The 19,767-nt window shown below is 46.4% G+C and overlaps 1 protein-coding gene across 5 annotated transcripts in view; it reads left to right on the forward strand.

The window, feature by feature from the left end:
* DNAJC4 (DnaJ heat shock protein family (Hsp40) member C4) overlaps positions 1–19,767 on the forward strand; it is a 97,679-nt gene that overhangs the window by 23,247 nt on the left and 54,665 nt on the right. For all 5 annotated transcript variants that reach the window (XM_089781169.1, XM_089781170.1, XM_075939058.2 and 2 more), the window contains 2 exons: positions 13,356–13,494; positions 18,625–18,718. In XM_089781169.1, coding sequence (XP_089637295.1) covers positions 13,403–13,494; positions 18,625–18,718 — 186 coding nt within the window. In that variant the 5' untranslated portion in view covers positions 13,356–13,402. The remainder of the gene's footprint in view (positions 1–13,355; positions 13,495–18,624; positions 18,719–19,767) is intronic.

The following is a 19,767-nucleotide window of genomic DNA, read 5'->3' on the forward strand; positions in this document are numbered from 1 at the left end:
GATCCTTGAATAGAAGTCATTAGAGAAAAACTAAGGACTATGTGAGATGGGTTGAATCCAGGTCCAGACTCCTCCTATATTAGATCCCGTGGCACTTTGCAATGTTTACAATCTTAAAAATGCGACCACTACTGCATCTGAAAGTTCCTGGCACTGTGACATGGCTTTGTCCAAAAAGCTGGAGAATTAACCTTGTGAACGTAATGTCAAACGAAGTCTGTTGTCACCAGCCTTCGTTAGTTTTGGCAGCAGTGCTATCCATGTGTTAGGATGATAGGTCAGATGATGAGACCAGGGGTACATCTTGCCCAATAGTAAGATTCTGAGGAAGATACAAGAAGGTGGGAATAATCCCCTGCACCCAAGAAAATTCCTTCCTAATTCTTGTCAGCTTGGGACTGAAACGTGAAAGTGGGAAGGATGGTGTTTTGTGGGCTGAGATTCAGGAGCTCTGCCACTGACAACTAGGAATGTTAAAAAGCGGGTAAGTAAGTAACAGTGTAATGGCTGAAAATCTTGGTTACGGGGTTACTTGCTGCGGGCTCTGCAGTATAAAGCTTACACTGAAGAGCCCACAGTGCAGCTGGCTTCTCAGAAGCGTGGTCAGCAGCCAGTGTGTGCTGGGAACCTGTTCCCAGCTGCTGGTTCCACTTCCGGGGAGCCAGCTGTGCTATGGGCTCTGCAATATAAGCTTTATACTGCAGACTTCATAGTGTGGGGCAGCAGCTGTCTCCCTGGAAGCCAATGTGCACCGGAAGCCAGATTTTAAGCCAGCTCCCCATACGTACCAGGTCCTGCCTGCTGGCCCCACTCATGGGGAGCCAGTTGCCACCCCGTGCTACTACCTTGATACTGCTTCTGGTCCCACTTTCGGCTCTTGGGGGTGGGGCTAAAAGCTGGCATGTAACCGTTACAGTAACTAGTAAGATCAAGCTTATCAGTTAACCGTTTAAACTGTTATTCTATTATGTCTGTACGGACTACCCATAGAAAATTGGGCAAATCTAATTGCCGCTGTTCCTCAGTTTCTCCAGCTGCAGATTGGGATGAATTTCTTTCGTAAAGTACTTAGATAACGCGCCTGTAACTCTCAAAGAAGTTGGTGTTGTAAGCATTACTGAAGAAAGGGTGGCTTTTGGAAGTGGAATAGCATTACTGGCATCTGGGTTCTCTTTACTCTGCCCCTGTGAGTAATTGTGAGTGACTGTGAGATTCCCAGATATGATGGTGCAGGGCCCAACTGAGTAGGTAGGACTTGAAAGGAATGCCAGGTAATTGTAATTATCCTTATTGTTATTTATTATGTGTATTGTGTCTGTATTATGGGCCAGCACCTCATTGCACTGGGCACTATACACACATAGGTCAAAAAGCCTCATCCCTCCTTTCTTTCCAGTAGGTCCTGTAACAGTCATCAGGCTCTTTACATGAGTGGGCTATGACGTCTTAAAATCACAAGTACCTGCCCTTTGGAAACTCTGTGCCTGGCATCTTCCTTCTGTTTGTTTTTGACACAGCTAATGGTGCAGAATGATTTAGTGGTCTCTGTGCTGTAACCAGCCAGATGGTGTTTTTGCTAACTGCACAAATAAACACGTCAAGCAGTCGAATAGATGAAAAGGGTAGTACTCCCCCCCCACCCCCCCGACATTTACCCAAGGGCTTGATCGCAGGCTCAGCACTTCAGCAAACATGTCTGGAAACAAATGCCAAGTGTAGGTGTCCTGGCAGCCATGCAATAAGAGGCAGGTTTGGTGGTGCTCACTGGAGGGGACAAGAGATGCTTAGCACATGAAAGATACTTGGTGTTTTCCAGGAGGATTCATATAGACCCCATGTAGCTATTTACAGCAGGGCAAAGCAGGGTGTAAATCACTATCTGCTCAGACTGTGAGCCTTTCTTGCCCTGATTTCACTGAGTACATCTGCACAGAAATTAAAGACCAGTGGCTGGCCTGAGTCAGCTGGCTTGGGCTCACAAGGCTCAGGTTGTGGAGTATAAAATTGCTGTGTTGATGTTCAGATTCATGCTGGAGCCTGAGCTCTGGGAACCTGGGGGGAGGGTGTCCAGAGCCCAGGCTCCAGCCAAACTTGAATGTCTACACTACAGTTTTTAGTCCACAAGTGCCAGTCAGCTGATCTGGATGAGCCATGGCCAGTACCCTCAGTCTTTTATTCCAGTGTAAATGTACCCATACATTCCAAGGCCAGACAGGCCCATAGTGATCAGCTAGCCTTACCTTCTGTATGACACAACCCATAGTATTAATCCTTTTGAACTGGAGCAGATCTAGAACACAGTATGAGGCAGTGTGCAAAGTGCAGGATATTGTTTCTACCCTCCGGAGATAGCATTGCAAAGAAGCAAAGTCAGACAAATGGTGGGAGAAAAGGAGACAGCCTGCAGAACAATTAAGAGGATGCAGTCTGTTATTTATTATAGGTATTGAAGTAACATCTAAGGGCCCCACCTGAGATCAGAGCCCCTGTTGTGTCAGGCACTGCACAGAAATCCCTGAACCCCCATCATGCTGACCACAATACTGATACCTCCAGCCAAGATTGGGGGTCTTGTTATACTGAGCACTGCACAGGCCCCTTATAATTATCTAGTCCATTGTGTTTACCCTTGTTAAAAACTGGTATAGCATTAGTTTCTTCCAGTTTCCTGGAACTTCCTCAGTGCTCCTAAACTTCCTGAAAATCAGCATTAATGGTCTAGCAGTCTCCTCAGCCAGCTCTTTTAAAAACTTTGAATGCACATTATATGTTTCTGATGATTTAAAGATGTCTAACTTTAGTAGCTTCTGTTTACCATCCCCCAGAGATACTAGTGGAATGGAAAGAGTGCTATCATCATGTGATAAGACTATAACATCTGTGTTCCCTGAAATATAGAACAGAAATATTTACTGATCACTTCTGCTTTTTCTGCATTATTATTTATAGGTCTATTATTTCTACCTAGAAATGGACCAATACCATTGTCAAGATTATTTTTGTTACTAATATATTATAACCTCCCACTCCTATTATCCTTAACACTGCTGACCATGGATTTCTCCATGTCCCTTTGATTCTCTTATCAATTTTCTACAGTTCCTAACTTCTGGTTTGTATTCATTATTATCATCTTCCACTTTCTTCCATTTGTTGTATATTATTTTATTTTTATAGCTGCCTTCACTTCCCCCCAAACCAGGTTCATTTTCTAACTACAACAGTCTTCTGCCTCAGTTATGAAATTGTGGCTTTTTGAGCCTCAAGTAGGGTGTTTTTAAAATCATTCCCAATTCTCATTTGCATTTTAATTGCATTCTCCATCCAGATGTTTTGGCTCATAAGTGATTTCAGCTTTATGAAATTAGCCCTGTTAAAGCATCAAATATGTATATTACTGGTCTGGACTTTATTCTGCCTGCACATTATAAATGTGATCAAGTCATGATCACTTGTGCCTACCTAAGCTACTATTCAGTTTTATCTCTATGATCAGTTCTTTACCTGTTAGAACATGGTCTAATAAGAATTTCCTCATGTTGGCTGCAACACTTTTTATATTAAGAAATTTGTCTTCTATAATGTGTGGAAGTTCTGAGGATGCTTTAGTACTAATAGCATGACACCTTCAGTATATGTCACTCAAACTGAAGTCCACCATGATCCTGCAAGTTTTTGTCTTACACATTTTACGTTGGTGTATAGCGAGCCAGGCATCCTGTTCCCTAGTACAGTGTTTCTCAACCTTTTTTTTAATAAAGTACCTCTTTAAAAATTATAAGTACCCCCAGTACCTACAGTTTTCAGACACACACATTTTTTTCTACAATTGCAACACATTTATTTAAACAACTTAATCATAGCCAGGCGGGCAATGCAATTTTTGGGTGTAAAAAGTACAAAAATAATAAAATTCTGTAAAACATAAAACAAAAATTCAGTTTTCTCCAAATTTCAGTTGTATTGATGTACCTCCCAGACTTCTCTCGAGTACCCCTAAAGGTACTCGTACCACTGTTTGAGAAACATTGCCCTAGTACAATTTGGTGGTCTACTGTAGACACCCACCACTGTCCATATTCTGCTTTAGCTGTTAGGACATTCAAAGCATTAAGCATTCAAAATAATTTTCTTCTGTCTTTTCAGTGACTTAGAAACAAGTAATGTCATTTGTGACATAGAGGGCCACTCTCCTCTCCTTTTGTCTACTTGATCCTTCCTAAATACATTATAACCATTGATTTTAACCTGATGTGTGAGTCATCACATCAGGTTTCAGTAATAGCAACTAGGTCAAATTTATGCCCAAGCACAAATGAGCAATTCCAGTCCCTCATTTGTTACCTGGGCTCCTAGCATTGTTATGTAGCAGGGATGTTAACAAATGTGTTTTTTGTAAACATGTAACTGCTGAATTTTGTGGTGGCTACACGTTTACACACAGGAAGGGTGGGCAGGCAGGAGCCAGTGCTCGTAGGGAGCTGTTTTTAAAAGGCAGCAGCATGGATGGGAGGGCAGGTGGCTTTGCGGGAGCCAGTGCCTGTGAGGAGTCAGCTTAAGAGGCTACTCTGTGGGAGGTGGTGGGAGTGAGGGGGCAAGTGTCTCCCCAGGAGCTGGCACATGCAGGGAGATGACTTAAAAGCCAGCTCCCCATGGGCACTGGCTCCCACCTCCCCCGCTTTGGTGCCTCTGTATCAGAGGCAGGAAGGGGGCGGTACATGTAACCGCTAAGATGATCCCAGGCTTATTGGTTAATCGTGTTATCAGGTACATGCTAGCATCCTTAGTATATAGTTAATTCAAGAATTTATTCTCCATGTCCTTTGGTTCCGTGATTTATTTTGTTTTCAATATCTCAGTTTTCTGCTAGATACTTATTTGTTCCTTCTTTTTACCCTCTTCTTTTGTTATTAGTTTACCCCCTCTCCTGACTGCTCAAGTCAGCCTGTCCTAAAAGAGATTGGTTCTCCTTCTCTTGGGCTACATCTAAACTACACCCGTCTGTCGGCAGAGGCATGTAAATTAGACACATCGAAAGTGCAAATGAAGCGGGGATTTAAATATTCCGCCCTTCATTTGCATAATCATGTTCTGGCGCTGTTTTGAACAAGTGCCATTTCGAAACTGAAACCACGGTTTAGACGCGTTTTTTCCAGCAACGGGGATGGGATGCTTTTTTGAAAGATCCTGTACTCGAAGAGTACAGGATCTTTCAAAATATTGCCCTGTTGTCGGAAAAAACGCGTCTAAATCTCTCATGTTTCATTTGCACTTTCGAAACATTTAATTTACATGCTACTGCTAGCTACTGCTAACAGAGGGGTGTAATTTAGACACACCCTTGAGGTGGAGGCATCCAAACTGTACAACTCACTCTCCCATAACAGTTTAATCAGTGCTCCACAAAATCACAGCCCTCTACCACTTACCTTGCCAATGGTTCACTCCCAGAATCTTCAGCCTTCCTTCCCTCATGGGAAGGAAGGATCTTTGAGAAGATAACTTGGCATTTTCTTCATCACACTTCCCTGAAGTCATCTGCTCTGTGTATGTGACACAGTGTCTTTAGTACCTATGAATCAGGGCCAATAGGACTTTATCCACCAACTTCAGAAGCTTGTTCAATGGCATATGGGAAGGCAGCACTCTGGCCTATTGTCTGCCTGTCCCTGAAGAATGTTCTTTCAGTTCTTCTAAAGGAGAATTTTGTGAGGGAAGCTGCACAGACTACTCAGATCAGTCCTCCAGGTGGAGATTATGGCTCCCCGTTATGCCAAGTGCTGCACAGATACATAGAATATATAATCTAAATAGGCAAAGGGTGTGAGGAAAGTGAGGCACAGACAAGGGAAGTTACCCATCAGGTCAGTGCCAGAGCAGAGACTAGAACCCAGGTGTTCTTATCCCAACCCAAGTTCAACCTTCCTCTCTTCCGTCCCACCTGACTGAGAAAGATTGTGTTCTCACAATCAGATGTCTCATATGGGAAATGTAATTGAACAGCTTCGGATTTGAGTCCTTTGGGATCAGCCCAAAATATCCTCCATCTCTGACTGCTTGTTACAGGAAGGGTCTTGTGAGAAGTTCCTGCCTGATAGACTGGGTGTGAAAAAATTCTTCCATCCATAAGGATAGCAGCAGGTCTAGAGATCATCCCCTAATGCAGAGTCCTGCAGAAACAAAAAAGGGAGAAGGGGTCATTTGCTGAAGGTCTGTTTTGATTAGATCTCCTATGAATGCCAGTCTTACTAGTTTATGGACAGCCAGTATTAAGAACCCAGTATCCCTGATGGCATGAGAGATCAGGCTTTTCTGCCTGGCACAGCAGTGTTATATGCAGGAATCCCTTAAAATAGCTTGTAAACCCTCTTGTGGCACACATTATGTTCTGTGTCTCAGAACCCAGCCAGAGCAGCAGCGTGTCTGTCCTTGCACATTGTATGTAGTGTGCAAATATGGTTGCTCTGCTTGAGCCCTATGCTTCCAGTACCACATCTATTTGCATTATAAACTTTTCCATCCCTCCCTTCCTCTTGCTCCCAGGGTTAATGCAGAATATCATTTTGCAGCATCCCATGTCCTTGGGAGGTCCCTTTCCCCCTAGTACAACGGAAGCAGGTGAGGATGAAAGGGAAATATCAGCACTGTACTGGTGAACCACAGCTGTTTCCTGGTGCTGTCACTTTCTGATGTCCTGTCTAAATTCTCCTCTTTCCTTTTGTGAGTTGCCAATATTCCACATCTCACTGAGGTTATTTTTAATTTCACAAGACATAGAGTTTTGAAATTCTAGCTATTGGGGCTGCCTCAGCCTTGGGAGTTTTTGTGTGTGTGTGCTTTTATCTGTAATGACAAAAAATGACACCATTCATAACCACCTTGACAGGCAGATCTCAAACGGTACCATCCATGCTGCTAGTTGGAGGCTCCATATTTGTTTGGTTTAGAAATATATCTGCCACCACAAGCCAGGCAGATAAGTTTGTATTACATCGTGCTAATTTTCTGTCTGCCCATTGAGCAGTTACAGCTATCTGGCTTGCTTTCAGAGAGGGCAATTGTTACAAAAAAGTCTGGAAAGCATTGATTCCTTTTCAGAGTTGGCTATATGATAAGAAAGGATCCTGGTTCAGTTGCCATGGCTATGAATTTAACTGTTGATAGGAATGCAAATTGCAAATCAAATTATGTTATTGCGGACATGTTGTACAGGTTCCACAGCTGGGATCGTATTGTGCCATGGGCTATGCAGGCCCTTGGCCAGGATCAGGGTGTCTCTTGTGTCCTGGGCTCTGGCCAGGGCTTGGGGCCTATGTCATGCCAGGCGCGGCACAGACCTACTTATGGATTGAGGCCCTCATTATGCTGGGTGCTGCACAGGGTAGGAGACATTGCCTGTCCCGTATAGCTTATAGTCTAAACAGCAAAAGAAGAATTGACAAAAAGTTGCACACTTAGTTGCTTCTGTCGGCTGAGTTGATTGTATACACCATGGGTTCCTTGCCTTCTACTATTCCCAGTTCCTAAGCTTCCTGGATGCCACTTTCTCTTTTCCCTCCCTTTCAGGGGCTCCCTGCATCTCCCTCCATCACTTCCCTTATGCCAAGAGCTTTGTGTTCCCCCTTTCCCTCTTCCTCTGTGCCAAGGAATCTGTGTGTCCTTATTCCCCCCCATTCCCCATACCATACCAGGGGCTCTCATTCTCTGTGTGCTCCATCTTCTCTTCTACCTGTTATTTTTCTTTCTCTCTGGGAGATTTTAAATGTAATCAGGAAGATGGGCAGCACTGAGGTGCAATTACAGATTTGGTTGAAGTTGCTGGGTCTGCTCAACAATTGATGGGCTCTGTGATCTCTAATTTTCCGTTTCTAGTTTTCTGATTGCCATTGACGCCTAGAACATTCCATGATATTTGAGAATTGATTAAGAGTTGTGTTACAGCCAAATCCAAGTTTAGTGCTCTTTTATCCTTATTTTACAGATAGAGGCCCAGCCAAGGTGGCTCTGGGGATTTGTGACAGAGCTTGGAATTGAACCCAGACCTCCTGAGTTCTTGTCCTCTTCTAGCCCAAAGACCACACACCATTTAAGCTCTATTGAGAGGGATTCAGTGGTTCATAGGCTGCACATTAGTCCTTTGCACAAGGGTAAATTCACCCAAAGAGCATGCTGGGACAGCTTGAGTCTGCTGCATGCATCAATCCAGGCCCCTGCCAGTGTGCTGCAGTGAGGGGAGGGTGTATTTCTGGAGGTGGGACCTGGCTAAGCATGAAGCAGACAGTCATCTATCTATGAGTTCTCATTAGTTGTGTCTTGAAAGCAAACTGGATTCCCCAGAGCTAGCACAAGCCGTAGATTCTCAGATCCAGAAGTGACCATCTAGTCTGATCTTCTGTCCAGGGGTGAAAATAACTTACAGATGCTGTCATGTTGCACCCCTCCCTGAGGGGGGGCCCTCAGGACAAGGAGGTGGGGCAGGAGCTTGGGGGTGAGGAGGAGCTCAGGGCAGGGAGCTCGGAGTGTGTGGAGTACAGGAGTCAAGGTTGGGGATGTGGGGGGTGCAGGAGACAGGGCAGGGGGCTGGTGGTGAGAGAGATGCAGGAGTTAGGGTTGAGGTGTGAGGAGGGGCTCATGGTAGAGGGTTGGGGTGTGGAGGGTCAGGACAGGAGGCAGGGAGTGTGGGGGGCTCAGAGCAGGGGAAATATGTCGGTTTGGAAGTCAGGGCAAGGGGCTGGGTGTGTGTAGGGGTGAGTGCGGGGTGGGCAAGGGCACCATTTCGGGCGGATGGGGGCTCCAGCCGCACATACTAGGTCCCTGGTGCTTTTCTTCTCCTTCCTTGTACTGTGAGGGAGCAAGGCAAAAATAAAGAACCTACTGCATTCCTCCTCTTCTCCTTCCCTGGGCAGGTAGTAGTGAGAGGAATGCAGGAGGCAGTGCAATTTCTCTTTGCTCCCTGACAGTCTGGGGAAGGAGAAGAAAAGCAACAGGGATCCAGTATGTGTGGTGGCAGCCTCCCGCCCTCCTGAAATGGCACCCAGGGCTGAGGCAGTCCTGGACAGGGGCGTGCCCCCAAACAGCCCCTTTCTCCTGCCTGGCTGCCTGCTGCTTAGCATGGCGGCCTTCAGGAAGCCCTGAAAGCCCAGCTGGGAGTGTGCTGCCCCTCTCACTGCAGCTGAGTGCTCCAGCGAGCCTACTTCTTGCCAGAGCACCACACCAGGGCACACTGGCTTACTTTCTCCTCTGTTTAGGCCAGTTAATTCCTGTTGGAACTAGAATGATTTTATAGAAAAACATCCAGTTTTGAATGGAAAATCAATGAAGAATCCACCACAGCCATTGAGAAGTTGTTCCAATAGTTAATGATCCTCACCATTACCAATGTGTGCCCTGTTTCCAGCCTGAATTTGTTTAGCTACTATTTCCAGCCCTTGGATTTTGTTAGGCCTTTGGATGCTAGACTGAAGAGACTGTCATCCAATTTGTGTTCCCTACATAAGTACTTATAAACTTATAACTCTTGAGGAGAAGCAGGCATGGTTCCCAGTCCTTTAGTCATTTTCCTTCTCCAGCTGCGTGGTCAGTGGAGGGTTAACACTCACATAACAGCACTCAAAATGTTTGAGCCCAGGAAAGCTGCTGATCCCTCATTTCACAAAGCTCAACTCCCTCATTTGAAACGTTTCACAATTCTCCTTCATGTGCTGCTAGCTCGGGGTGATTAACAGGGTTTTTTATTTAACGCTGGGTGGCCAGCCTTGTTTTGTTGAACAACTGAGATGGGGGTGGGGTGGAGAGCTACGCTTGTAGCCTTTCAAAGAACCAAGAAAGCAAGATTCTCTGGGTATAATTCACTGCACTACATCAGTGCCCCAAATCCTAATCTGGTGTTCTCACTTTCTTACTATTTATAAAATGATCTTGTTATGTCAGGCCTGCACTGAAATTAAAGCCTCTGTTATACCAGGTGCTGCACAGCCACTTCTTCCATGCCCCCCAAGTGACAGCAGTGCAGTAAGGATCCCCCAGACCTGACTCCCAGCCCCATTGCCCTAACCAGTAGACCCTACTCTCCTCCCAGAGCTGGGGATAGAAGCCAGGAGTCTTGATTCTCCATCCTGCAGTCTTACCGCAAGGCAGTCCTTTCCTTGGCTGCCAGGGCGCTGCCAAGTTGGGTTCACAGGAAATTTGCCTGGGAGAGGGAGAGGGGTCACTACTGGGCAGGGTCACGAGAGCACATGGAGGAGTAGGCAGGATGGCACAAGCTGCCCCCCATTCTGTCCTTCTAGCAGCTGCTGCATGAGGGTCTGGAATGTGACCATCTTGTTATTCTTGGCCACTTGTGACGTGAATGCCTGCCTGTTTGTTCTGGTCGGCAGAGTTTGCTTAACAAAAGCCTCACTTCCCCGCTCTCCCTATCCTCTGAACACTGATCCCCCTGCACACTCTCCACACTCACACCCCTATTTCCTCCTGCTCTGCAGATTTCAACATTAGCTCAGTGGCACTTATCTCTGTCAGGGCATGCAGGCTCTGACATCCCGCAGTGCAATTTTGCTTCTATTCCCATGATCTTGTCTTATCCTTGGCAAAATCACATCCCTCTAACATTGAGCTGCAATGAAATGAGCTCTGGGCCTTTCAGGCTTAAAACCAGATAGCATGGGGGACACCCCTTCACACAGAGGGAAGCTGCCCCATTCCATACTCCTTCACCCAAATCCTTATCAACTGGGAGAACTCCTAGCAGATAGCCTGTTTTGAGATCTGTCATGGAGTTAGAGATTGGAAGGGAGACTCTGTAGCACAGTGAAGGAGTAGAGATCCAGCTTACAAAGAAGGGAAATGACTTTCACAAGGTCACTGAGCTGAGTCACTTGGGTGTCCTAATTCACAGCCTTTTACTGTAACTCACTGCACCTCACTCCCGTCCCAGAGCTGGGAATAGACTCCTGTAGCACTGACTCCCTTGTGGATTGTACAACACCCAAAAATGTGCACCCAAAAGGCTCAGAAACCAGGATGCAATTTTTTAACTGCTGTCATGACTGAAGTCAGACTTGTGATTTTTGGAGCCTAGCTCACTATCTTTGGACCGTTCAGTGTCAGAGACGCTATGAAGGCAGGTGTTTGGATGTAGCCCAAGCATCAGCGCCCAGACTGTGCACCAGTTTGGCACACAAGAGTGGCTTGTCCGGTGAATGACGTGTTTCCCAGCCCTGCTTCTACTTGGCTCCTGTACTGACGGGAAGTGAGGCTGTTCCTTCGGGGGTGCCTGTGGGTTCCGAGTTCCATGAGAAATGTTTTCATCTATTGTTGTTTTTTGTTGATGGTCGTAAGCAGTATTCTGGAGGGGCAGCTGGAGTTCCTAGATTTCATAGAGTTCAAGCCCAGTAGGGATCCTGTAGTCTGACCTCCTGTGTAGTACAGGCCTTTACATTTCATCCAGTTACCCCTGTATTGAGCCCAATGACTTTAAAAGAGCAAAGCAGATCACTCCTCAAGAGACTAAACTATTGTGTGCCCCAGACAGAGACTGAGGAGCCCTCATTGCCTGAGGCCCCTGCACTAGCAAGGGATTACTGAGGTGAGCCATACCTAGCAGGCGAACCAGGCCCCATGCTGTGCAGAAAGGTAAAAACCCTCCCAAGGCCCCAGCTAATCTGACTTGGGATCAGGTTAGGAATTTCCCCCAGATCTGGTGATCAGTTGGACCCTGAGCATGGGACCAGAACATACCGGCCAGACATCTGAGGCAGAGGATTCCCTGAACCACCTCAGGGTGTTGGTCCATCCCAGTAATGATCCTATCTCTAGTTCTGGCCTGTCTCTGATGCTTCAGTGGAGCAATGCACCAACCCAGAAGATAGCTGGACATAGGGGATAATATTAACCTCTGTGGGGGTATGTCTAGACTACAACCCTCTGTTGCCAGAAGGATGTAAATTAGACATATCGAAATTGCTAATGAAGCAGGTATTTAAATATCCCACGCTTCATTAGAATAAAAATGGCCGCCACTTTTTGCCGATGCGGCAATTTGCCGGCAAAAAGCGGCAGTCTAGACGGGGATCGGTTGACAGGGAAAACCTTTTCTGACCGATCCTGTAAACCTCGTTGCACAAGGCGTAAGGGATCGGTTGGAAAATGCTTTCCTTATCGACCGATCTTCGTCTAGATTGCCACTTTTTGCTGGCAAATTGCCGCGTCTACAAAAAGCGACGGCCATTTTTATTCTAATGAAGCGCGGGATATTTAAATCCCCGCTTCATTAGCAATTTTGGTATGTCTAATTTACATCCCTCTGGCGACAGAGGGACATAGTCTAGACATACCCTGGGTGACCACGTGAAGCCCTGAGGTATGAGCTTAGATTTGAGTCATTATCTCAATGCAGAGCTGTGATTTGTATGAGTGTGTTGAGGGTGTGTCTGATTCTGCAGTTGGGTAAAAATCCCTGCTTAACACGAGTGGGAGTTTTTCCTGGGTGAGGCCCACCAGTGTTGTCTGGCCACCAAATCCTCTTCCTTGCAGTATTTAAGTCTTTGGACTGGGATGGAGAAGACTTGGGTTCAGTTCTCAGCTCTGCCACGCACTCCTTGCTTGACCTTGGGCATGTTACTGCTTCAGATTCCTCCTCTGTAAAATGGGGGAGAATGATCTTATTTCTGCCTTGTCAGACTGTCAGCGCTCACCCTCTCTGTCTCGCTCTCTTCATTTATTACTCCACCAGCCCACAGAAGCAAAGTGACATGGAAAGCTTCACTTAAACTTTTTTGATAGAAAATTGGGAGCTTTCTTATACAAATGTTTTCTGAAAAGCATCTGCTTCCTGTCTAAATACTAGATGACCAAAAGCCAAAATATTCAAATTTGGCTCTGGTGCATCCTGGGAGATGTAGTGTGACCAGGAAGCCCAGCCTATAGAAAACTGGAACATGAGGTATCTGAAATATATAAACGCCATGAATCACTGCAGCAGCTCAGCAAGATGGGAAAGCATGGTGCATTATGGGAGATGTAGTGTGACAAGGGACCTTAGTGAGGGCCAATGTACATTGTAAGTGAAGGCAGATAATTACCACAAAGTCCCCTACAGCAGAACTCTTATCCTGCATTAATTTACGCAAGTACTTCACTTCATTCCAACGTGTAGACTCAGAACATGAATAAGTGTACAGAAGGTTTGGTCCTGCTGAGCAGGGCCTAATTGGTGTCTGCCTGATCTCATATTTGCCTCTCTTGGAAGTTTATCCTAGGATGGTAACTGACCAATGGCTCATTTCAAAGGGCCAGTACTTCATCAGTTGTTTCCATATGGTTTTCCAGCAGCTGTCTCTTTCTCCCCACCCTTGCAGATCTGAATTTCTTCCAGCTCTCCGCATGGTGCTCCCGGGCTCTGAAAATGCCTCTGTCCATCCCCCACCTCATCTGCCAGTGCTGCTTTCAGTGCAGAAGTGCCACACAACGGAGATTTTTTACCACATTTTCAAACAGGTGAGTGTGTATAATATGGTGTTGGGGCACCAGGGCACCATCTCCTATGGTGTCTGTCTTTCAGTATCTCTTTTTTAGTGGAGGGATGAGAATAAAGGGATACGCAGCATAACATAAGTCCTTCCCAGGAGCTGCACCTGTTTAACTAAAACCTGATTGGCTTGCAAAGACTCCAGCTAAATTAACAAGATTTATGCCACAAACAAAAGGGCAATGGGAGAAGACAGTAAAAACATCAGTGTTTCATCTCCCTTCCGGGCCTGTGCAACTAACGACGGAAAGTGGCTTACGTCTGCAAGTTTATAGAGATTACATATACACAGCTGGGAAATGTTAGACACACACGCACACATGCCTGATCCAGAGTGTTACTAATGAACCTCCTGTTCTAGAGAGAAAGAGACTTGCACACACGCTCTTGGTTGTATGTGCACATACTTTTTCTCTTACATACTCATATTGGGTTATTGATAAATCTCTCCTTCAAGGAGAACCAGCACATTCATTCTCTTAAACATGTTCTCGTTTGCTCACACTATTACACGTTCACTCACTCACTCATTCAGTCTCTTATTTTTACACGTTCTTGTTCTTGCATATGCATTTGCTCACTCAGACACACTTGCTTACATGTGTTCCCTCACACACACTCACACTTGCATTTGCTTGCTTACTTGCATGTTTGCCAGCATTTGTTATTCTTTCACACACACTTGTTTACTCATTCTGACACACGAACTATTTCCTTACACCAGTGGTCTCCAACCTTTTAAACCACAGGATCACTTTTTCAATTTAAGTACAATATAAGCTCTACCACAGACCCAAATACCCTTTCCCTGCTTTCTTCCTGCCCCTTCTTTGAGGCCCTGCCCCTGCTCCACCCCTTCTCTAAGGCCTCACCCTACTCACTCCATCCTTCTTTCTCCCTCATCCTCAGTCACTTTCACTAGGCTGGGGTAGGGGGTAGGGGTGCAGGCTCTTGTCTTGGGCTAAAGGGTTCAGAGTGTGGGAGGGGCTCTGGGCTTAGCCCAGGGCAGGAGATTAGGGTGCAGGAGGAGTTTCAGGGTGCAAGCTCTGAGGAAGAGCTTGGTTGCAGGGGGACTCACATCTGGGGCAGGAAGTTGGGTGTAGAAAGTGGTTTGGGGCTGGGACGGTGGTTCGGGATGCAGGAGGCTCTGGCTGGGCACTGCTTAACTAAGACAGCTTCTGGATAGTGGAGCAGCAGGGTTAAGGCAGACTTACTCCTGCCCTAGCCCTGCACCACTCCTGAATGTAGCATGTACAACAATGGCTCCATGGCACCATGTTCTGCCCCTCATCTACAGACACTGAGCCCACAGCTTCTACTGGCTCCGGTTCCTGTTACTAATCAATGGGAGCTGCAGAAGTGGTGTCTGCAGGCAAGGACAGTTTGTAGAGACCCCCCGCTTTGCCTTTCTCAGGGGCTGCATGGACATGCCAGCCACTTCCAGGAGCAGTAATTACCATAGGGATAATTACTCCAGCCACAACAGGTTAGGCATTTTAGAACTCACTACTCACAGGCTATGTCTAGACTGCCATGATTTTCCAGAAATGCTTTTAATGGAAAAGTTTTCCGTTAAAAGCATTTTCGTAACAGAGCGTCTAGATTGGCACGGACGCTTTTCCACAAAAGCACTTTTTGCAGAAAAGCGTCCATGCCAAACTAGACGCGCTTTTCCGCAAAAAAGCCCCGATCGCCATTTTCGTGATCGGGGCTTTTTTGTGCAAAACAAATCTGAGCTGTCTACACGGGCCCTTTTGCGCATAGTATTTCCGCAAGAAGGACTGATTTCAGACAGTAGGAAGTCAGTGTTCTTGTGGAAATTCAAGCGGTCAGTGTAGACAGCTGGGAAGTGTGGCGGCTGCTTTTGCGGAAAAACTTGCCAGTCTAGACACAGCCCGTGTGTTTGAGAATGACAGACACACACAGTGTGTGTGTGTGTGTCAGATTTGCATTGCCAAGCTCCCTCCATCCCTTTCTCTCTGTGTGGAGATAGGGTACTGAAGTGGGGAGAGGAGGGACACCCTGACATCAGCGTCCTGCCCATCTTCTCCCTCACACACCCTGCACAGCAAGCAGGAGGCCCCCGGGGGGGGAAGCTCCAAGGCAGAGGTCAGGAGCAGCGTGATAGTGGGTGGAGGGGCAATTGAAGTGCCAGTGCTTGATAGCTTCCCAGCCAAACCAGTCAGGATCACCTGTCAGAGGCTCCAAGATCTACCAGGAGAGCCTGATCTACTGGATGGTGACCACTTCCTTACACACAGAAGCCCTAACCATTGGCTTATTAATAAATCTTCAACTTCTCATTGTGATGTATGTATCTGTAACATGCCACACACACCTAAGCAGAGCTGTGCAGCAGCATGCCAGTGGAGGTAGGTAAGCTGCTGCTGCTGGGCAAGTGGGGGCTTAGCTGGGCAGCTCTCTGTTGTCCCCAACTCCCCAGGGCTGGAGCTGGGGCTAGGGCTGTGTGATGGCTGCCTGGCTGCTCTCGGGATGGATTGTGTGGAGGGCCGCATGGTGGGTGGCTGCTGGAGTGGAAGCCCGGGCTGCAATGCAGCCGCTCCTGGGGCTGGGGCCATTGGGACAACTACACTGTGGCCTGGCCCTAGCCCCAGGAGCAGCTGCATCACAGCCCGGACTCCTGTTCTAGCAGCCGCCACACAGCCTGGCAGCCACCATGTGGCCCTGGCCCCAGCTCCAGCCCTTCCCCAGGGCGGGAGCTGAGGGCATGGCTACATGGTGGGTGGGTGGCTGCAGCTGGGGGTTAGGGCTGTGGCCAGGTGTCAGGTAAGTGGCTCCTCTGGGGGCCAGTGGCTCAGACACTGCTGATGGGGGGAGGAAGCTGGATAGCCCCTCACTGGTAAAGTGTGCCCAACTGCACAACAGTGATTATACACTTGGCTGGCCAAATGCATAGACAACATTTTTCATAAATGGGTTGTTGGTTTTGTTAGTCAGACACACGGTGTGTGTGTGGCATTTTACAGATACATACATTACAAGGTGGGGCCTTTGGAATAGGGTGTAATAGTGCAGTCAATTAACTTATTTGCTGATAAGCAAAAGCTTGTAGACTTGTAGTGCCGCTCTACTCTGTACTAGTTAGACCTCAGCTGGAGTACTGTGTCCAGTTCTGGGTGCCACATTTCAAGAAAGATGTGGAGAAATTGGAAAGGGTACAGAGAAGAGCGACAAGAATGATTAAAGGTCTAGAGAACATGACCTATGAAGCCAGGCTTCATGAACTGGGCTTGTTTAGTTTGGAAAAAAGAAGATTAAGGGGGGACATGATAGCGGTTTTCAAATATCTAAAAGGGTGTCACAAGGAGGAAGGAGAAAATTTGTTCCTCTTGGTTTCTGAGGACAGGACAAGGAGTAATGGGCTTAAAGTGCCGCAAGGGAGGTTTAGATTGGACATTAGGAAAAAATTCCTAACTGTCAGGGTGGTCAAATATTGGAATAAATTGCCAAGGGAGGTGGTGGAATCTCCCTCTCTGGAGATATTTAAGAACAGGTTAGATAGACATCTGTCACGGATGGTGTAGACGGAGCTTGGTCCTGCCTTGAGGGCGGGGGGCTGGACTCGATGACCTCTTGAGGTCCCTTCCAGTCCTATGATTCTATGATTCTATGAATACTATAGACTACATGCATTTGCTTCCCCTGCCCCTTGCCAGTAACTTTTTTAGCAGGCTGGCCAGCATACTGGCTCAGTCCTGGCTCATGCTGGTTCCTGGACCTATCCCCACTGTGGCTCTGCATTTAAAGTGTATTAGGAGCCAGATGGGCAGGCAGTCCAGCTCAGTTCTGGCTCGTGCCGTGTCCGGGAGCTCAGACCCCCTTTCCTCCAGACAGGGGCTGTTGCCACCCTGTGTTGCTGCCTCTTTATCAGAGGCAGCAGCACAAGGTTACAGCCAGCCTGTCTGCAATGGGAACTGGTTTTTAAACTGGCTCCCCTCGCGGACCAGCTTCTGCCTGGCACCCCATGCTGCTGCCTCTGATACAGTGGCTGCTGGCCTTGCCCCCCAGGACGATAGAATAGTTGACTAACCGATAAGAATTCATGAGGTTATTCGACTATTCAATTAACCAATAATTAACATCCCTACTTTGGAATGCTACACACATGCAGGGTCTGCAAACATGGATCAGATGGCTGGGTTAGGGGGCCAACAGCTCAATCTGTTAGCTAGCATTGTGTTTAGTCTCATGAACATTCCCATTACATTAAAAACTATTCACTGCAATAGGCAAAGCGCCTGTTGTTTAGAATTCACACTGTTTAAGAATAACAGGTTGTAGTGTGCCTGCATACATAGATATGTAATTTATATTATTACATTCTGCCATACCAACTATTTAAACATTGTGACCTCCCTGATATTCTCTTACCAGCATTCTACTGTATATAAAGAGAGTCTCCAAAGTCAGGCAGTATAGGTTAAGGTTTGTAAAACAACATTTACAAATACTGTTTATTATTTGACAGTGTCTGTGTATCCTTAGAAACCTCATGATACAGATAAAACAATGAATAATAGGCTCCATTCTTTCTTGTCCTAGAACCATTTTGCACACCAGTGGCACAAAAGTACCCTAAAGGCAGTGATCTCACTTCCCTAATTGGGCCTTATCCCCAGTGTAAGTAGGGGACTCCCTATCTTGCTTAAAGCCAATGAAATGGCTATTTGGTGCCTCTACCTAAAGTTCCTGGAATAGGGGTATTTTGGGCCTCCTATGACTTCTAGTCAACTGTGGACAGTGCAGATTTAGAGTAGCCTTGAGGCTAATCTAACATACTGAAAACTTTGCAGTAGTAATTTTCTTATTTGACTTCATATTAAACAAACACTTAAAGTCATGCACCTTGTTAGTTATCCCTTGTGTTAGTTATTCTTTCTTCCATAACATTTCAAATGTCTGTATAAGATATTTGTTAATAATTTGGGTGCCAGGTTGGCACACATCTGAACAAGCTCACATGACCTCAATATTGGTGCACAAGATAATTTCTCCACTCACAGTGGAAAATCTTAGAGGGAACACTGCTTATCAGTACAGCCTCTGGCTCTGAGAATGATATGCCTTTTTTCCCTTAGGTCTGGCCACAGCAATTACTATGACCTGCTGGGAATCAAGCAAGATGCCACCATGGAAGAGATCAAGCAGGCCTTCTTCACCAAGTCGAAGAAGGTACGCGTTGTGGCTCTTGCTACCCCAATATTTGTCATTGTGGGCCTGGCCTGGATAACAGGGTGTGAGAACTGACTAAGGCTGGGGAATTGCATCTTGGAACAGCACACATCTGTTCTAGTGTTTAAGCTCAAGAGTGGGGAGTCAGGATCCCTGGTTGATGTTCCTGGCTCTACGAGGGGTGTGTAGGGAGTGCTGGGAGTCAGTTTCTGTTTTGGCTCTGGAAGAGAGTAGGTTAGAGTAGTAGTAAGAAGAATGACAGTAAAACTTTAATCTAATACTGATAGAAATGTAGTCGTGTTAGTCTGGTGTAGCTGAAACAAAAAACAGGACTATGTAGCACTTTAAAGACTAACAAGATGGTTTATTAGGTGATGAGCTTTCGTGGGCCAGACCCACTTCCTCAGATCAAATAGTGGAAGAAAATTTTTTGTTTAATCTAATACTTAATCAATAGATCAGAGCCTGAAGTCAGAACTCCTGGGTTCTCTTCGCAGCTCTGGGAGGGTGGTGGGATTAATACATGCTACTGGTAAATGCTGGCCAGTTAAATGAGGCATGGTACTTCCCTGTTTCTCCATCCTTCCTCTAGTCCTTGGTATCTCTGCTGCCACTTCCCATCAACCCCCACAGCAAATAAATGATGATTGATTCTGCTTGGAGTATTTGACCCTCTGTGATCTCTGCTCGTACTACTAATGGGGCCCCTGTGTTTGGCAAGCAGCAAATGGTACTTGCAAATGGTACAGGAATATAGGAGCCTGTGCTGAGTTGGGGGAGGATCCCAGCCCAGCCAAGGCAATTGTCAACACTAGATCTGTTTGGAAATCGCATGGACCTTCCTAGCAAAAGAAAGCTTGAAAAAGCTTTCCTCCTACAATTAACTGTTTGCATTCTTTAAAAGTCTCAGTGGGAATGGCTGTGTTAGTCTGTAGCTTTAAAAGCAATGAGTAGTCCTGTAGCACCTTAGAGACAAACAAAAATATAGTATCATGAGCTTTCATGGGCAAAACCCACTTCTACAGATGGGCAGAGCGCTAGATACATTT

Source organism: Pelodiscus sinensis, chromosome 11, assembly GCF_052426305.1.
Source record: "Pelodiscus sinensis isolate ZL-2025 chromosome 11, ASM5242630v1, whole genome shotgun sequence".
NCBI lineage: Eukaryota > Metazoa > Chordata > Testudines > Trionychidae > Pelodiscus > Pelodiscus sinensis.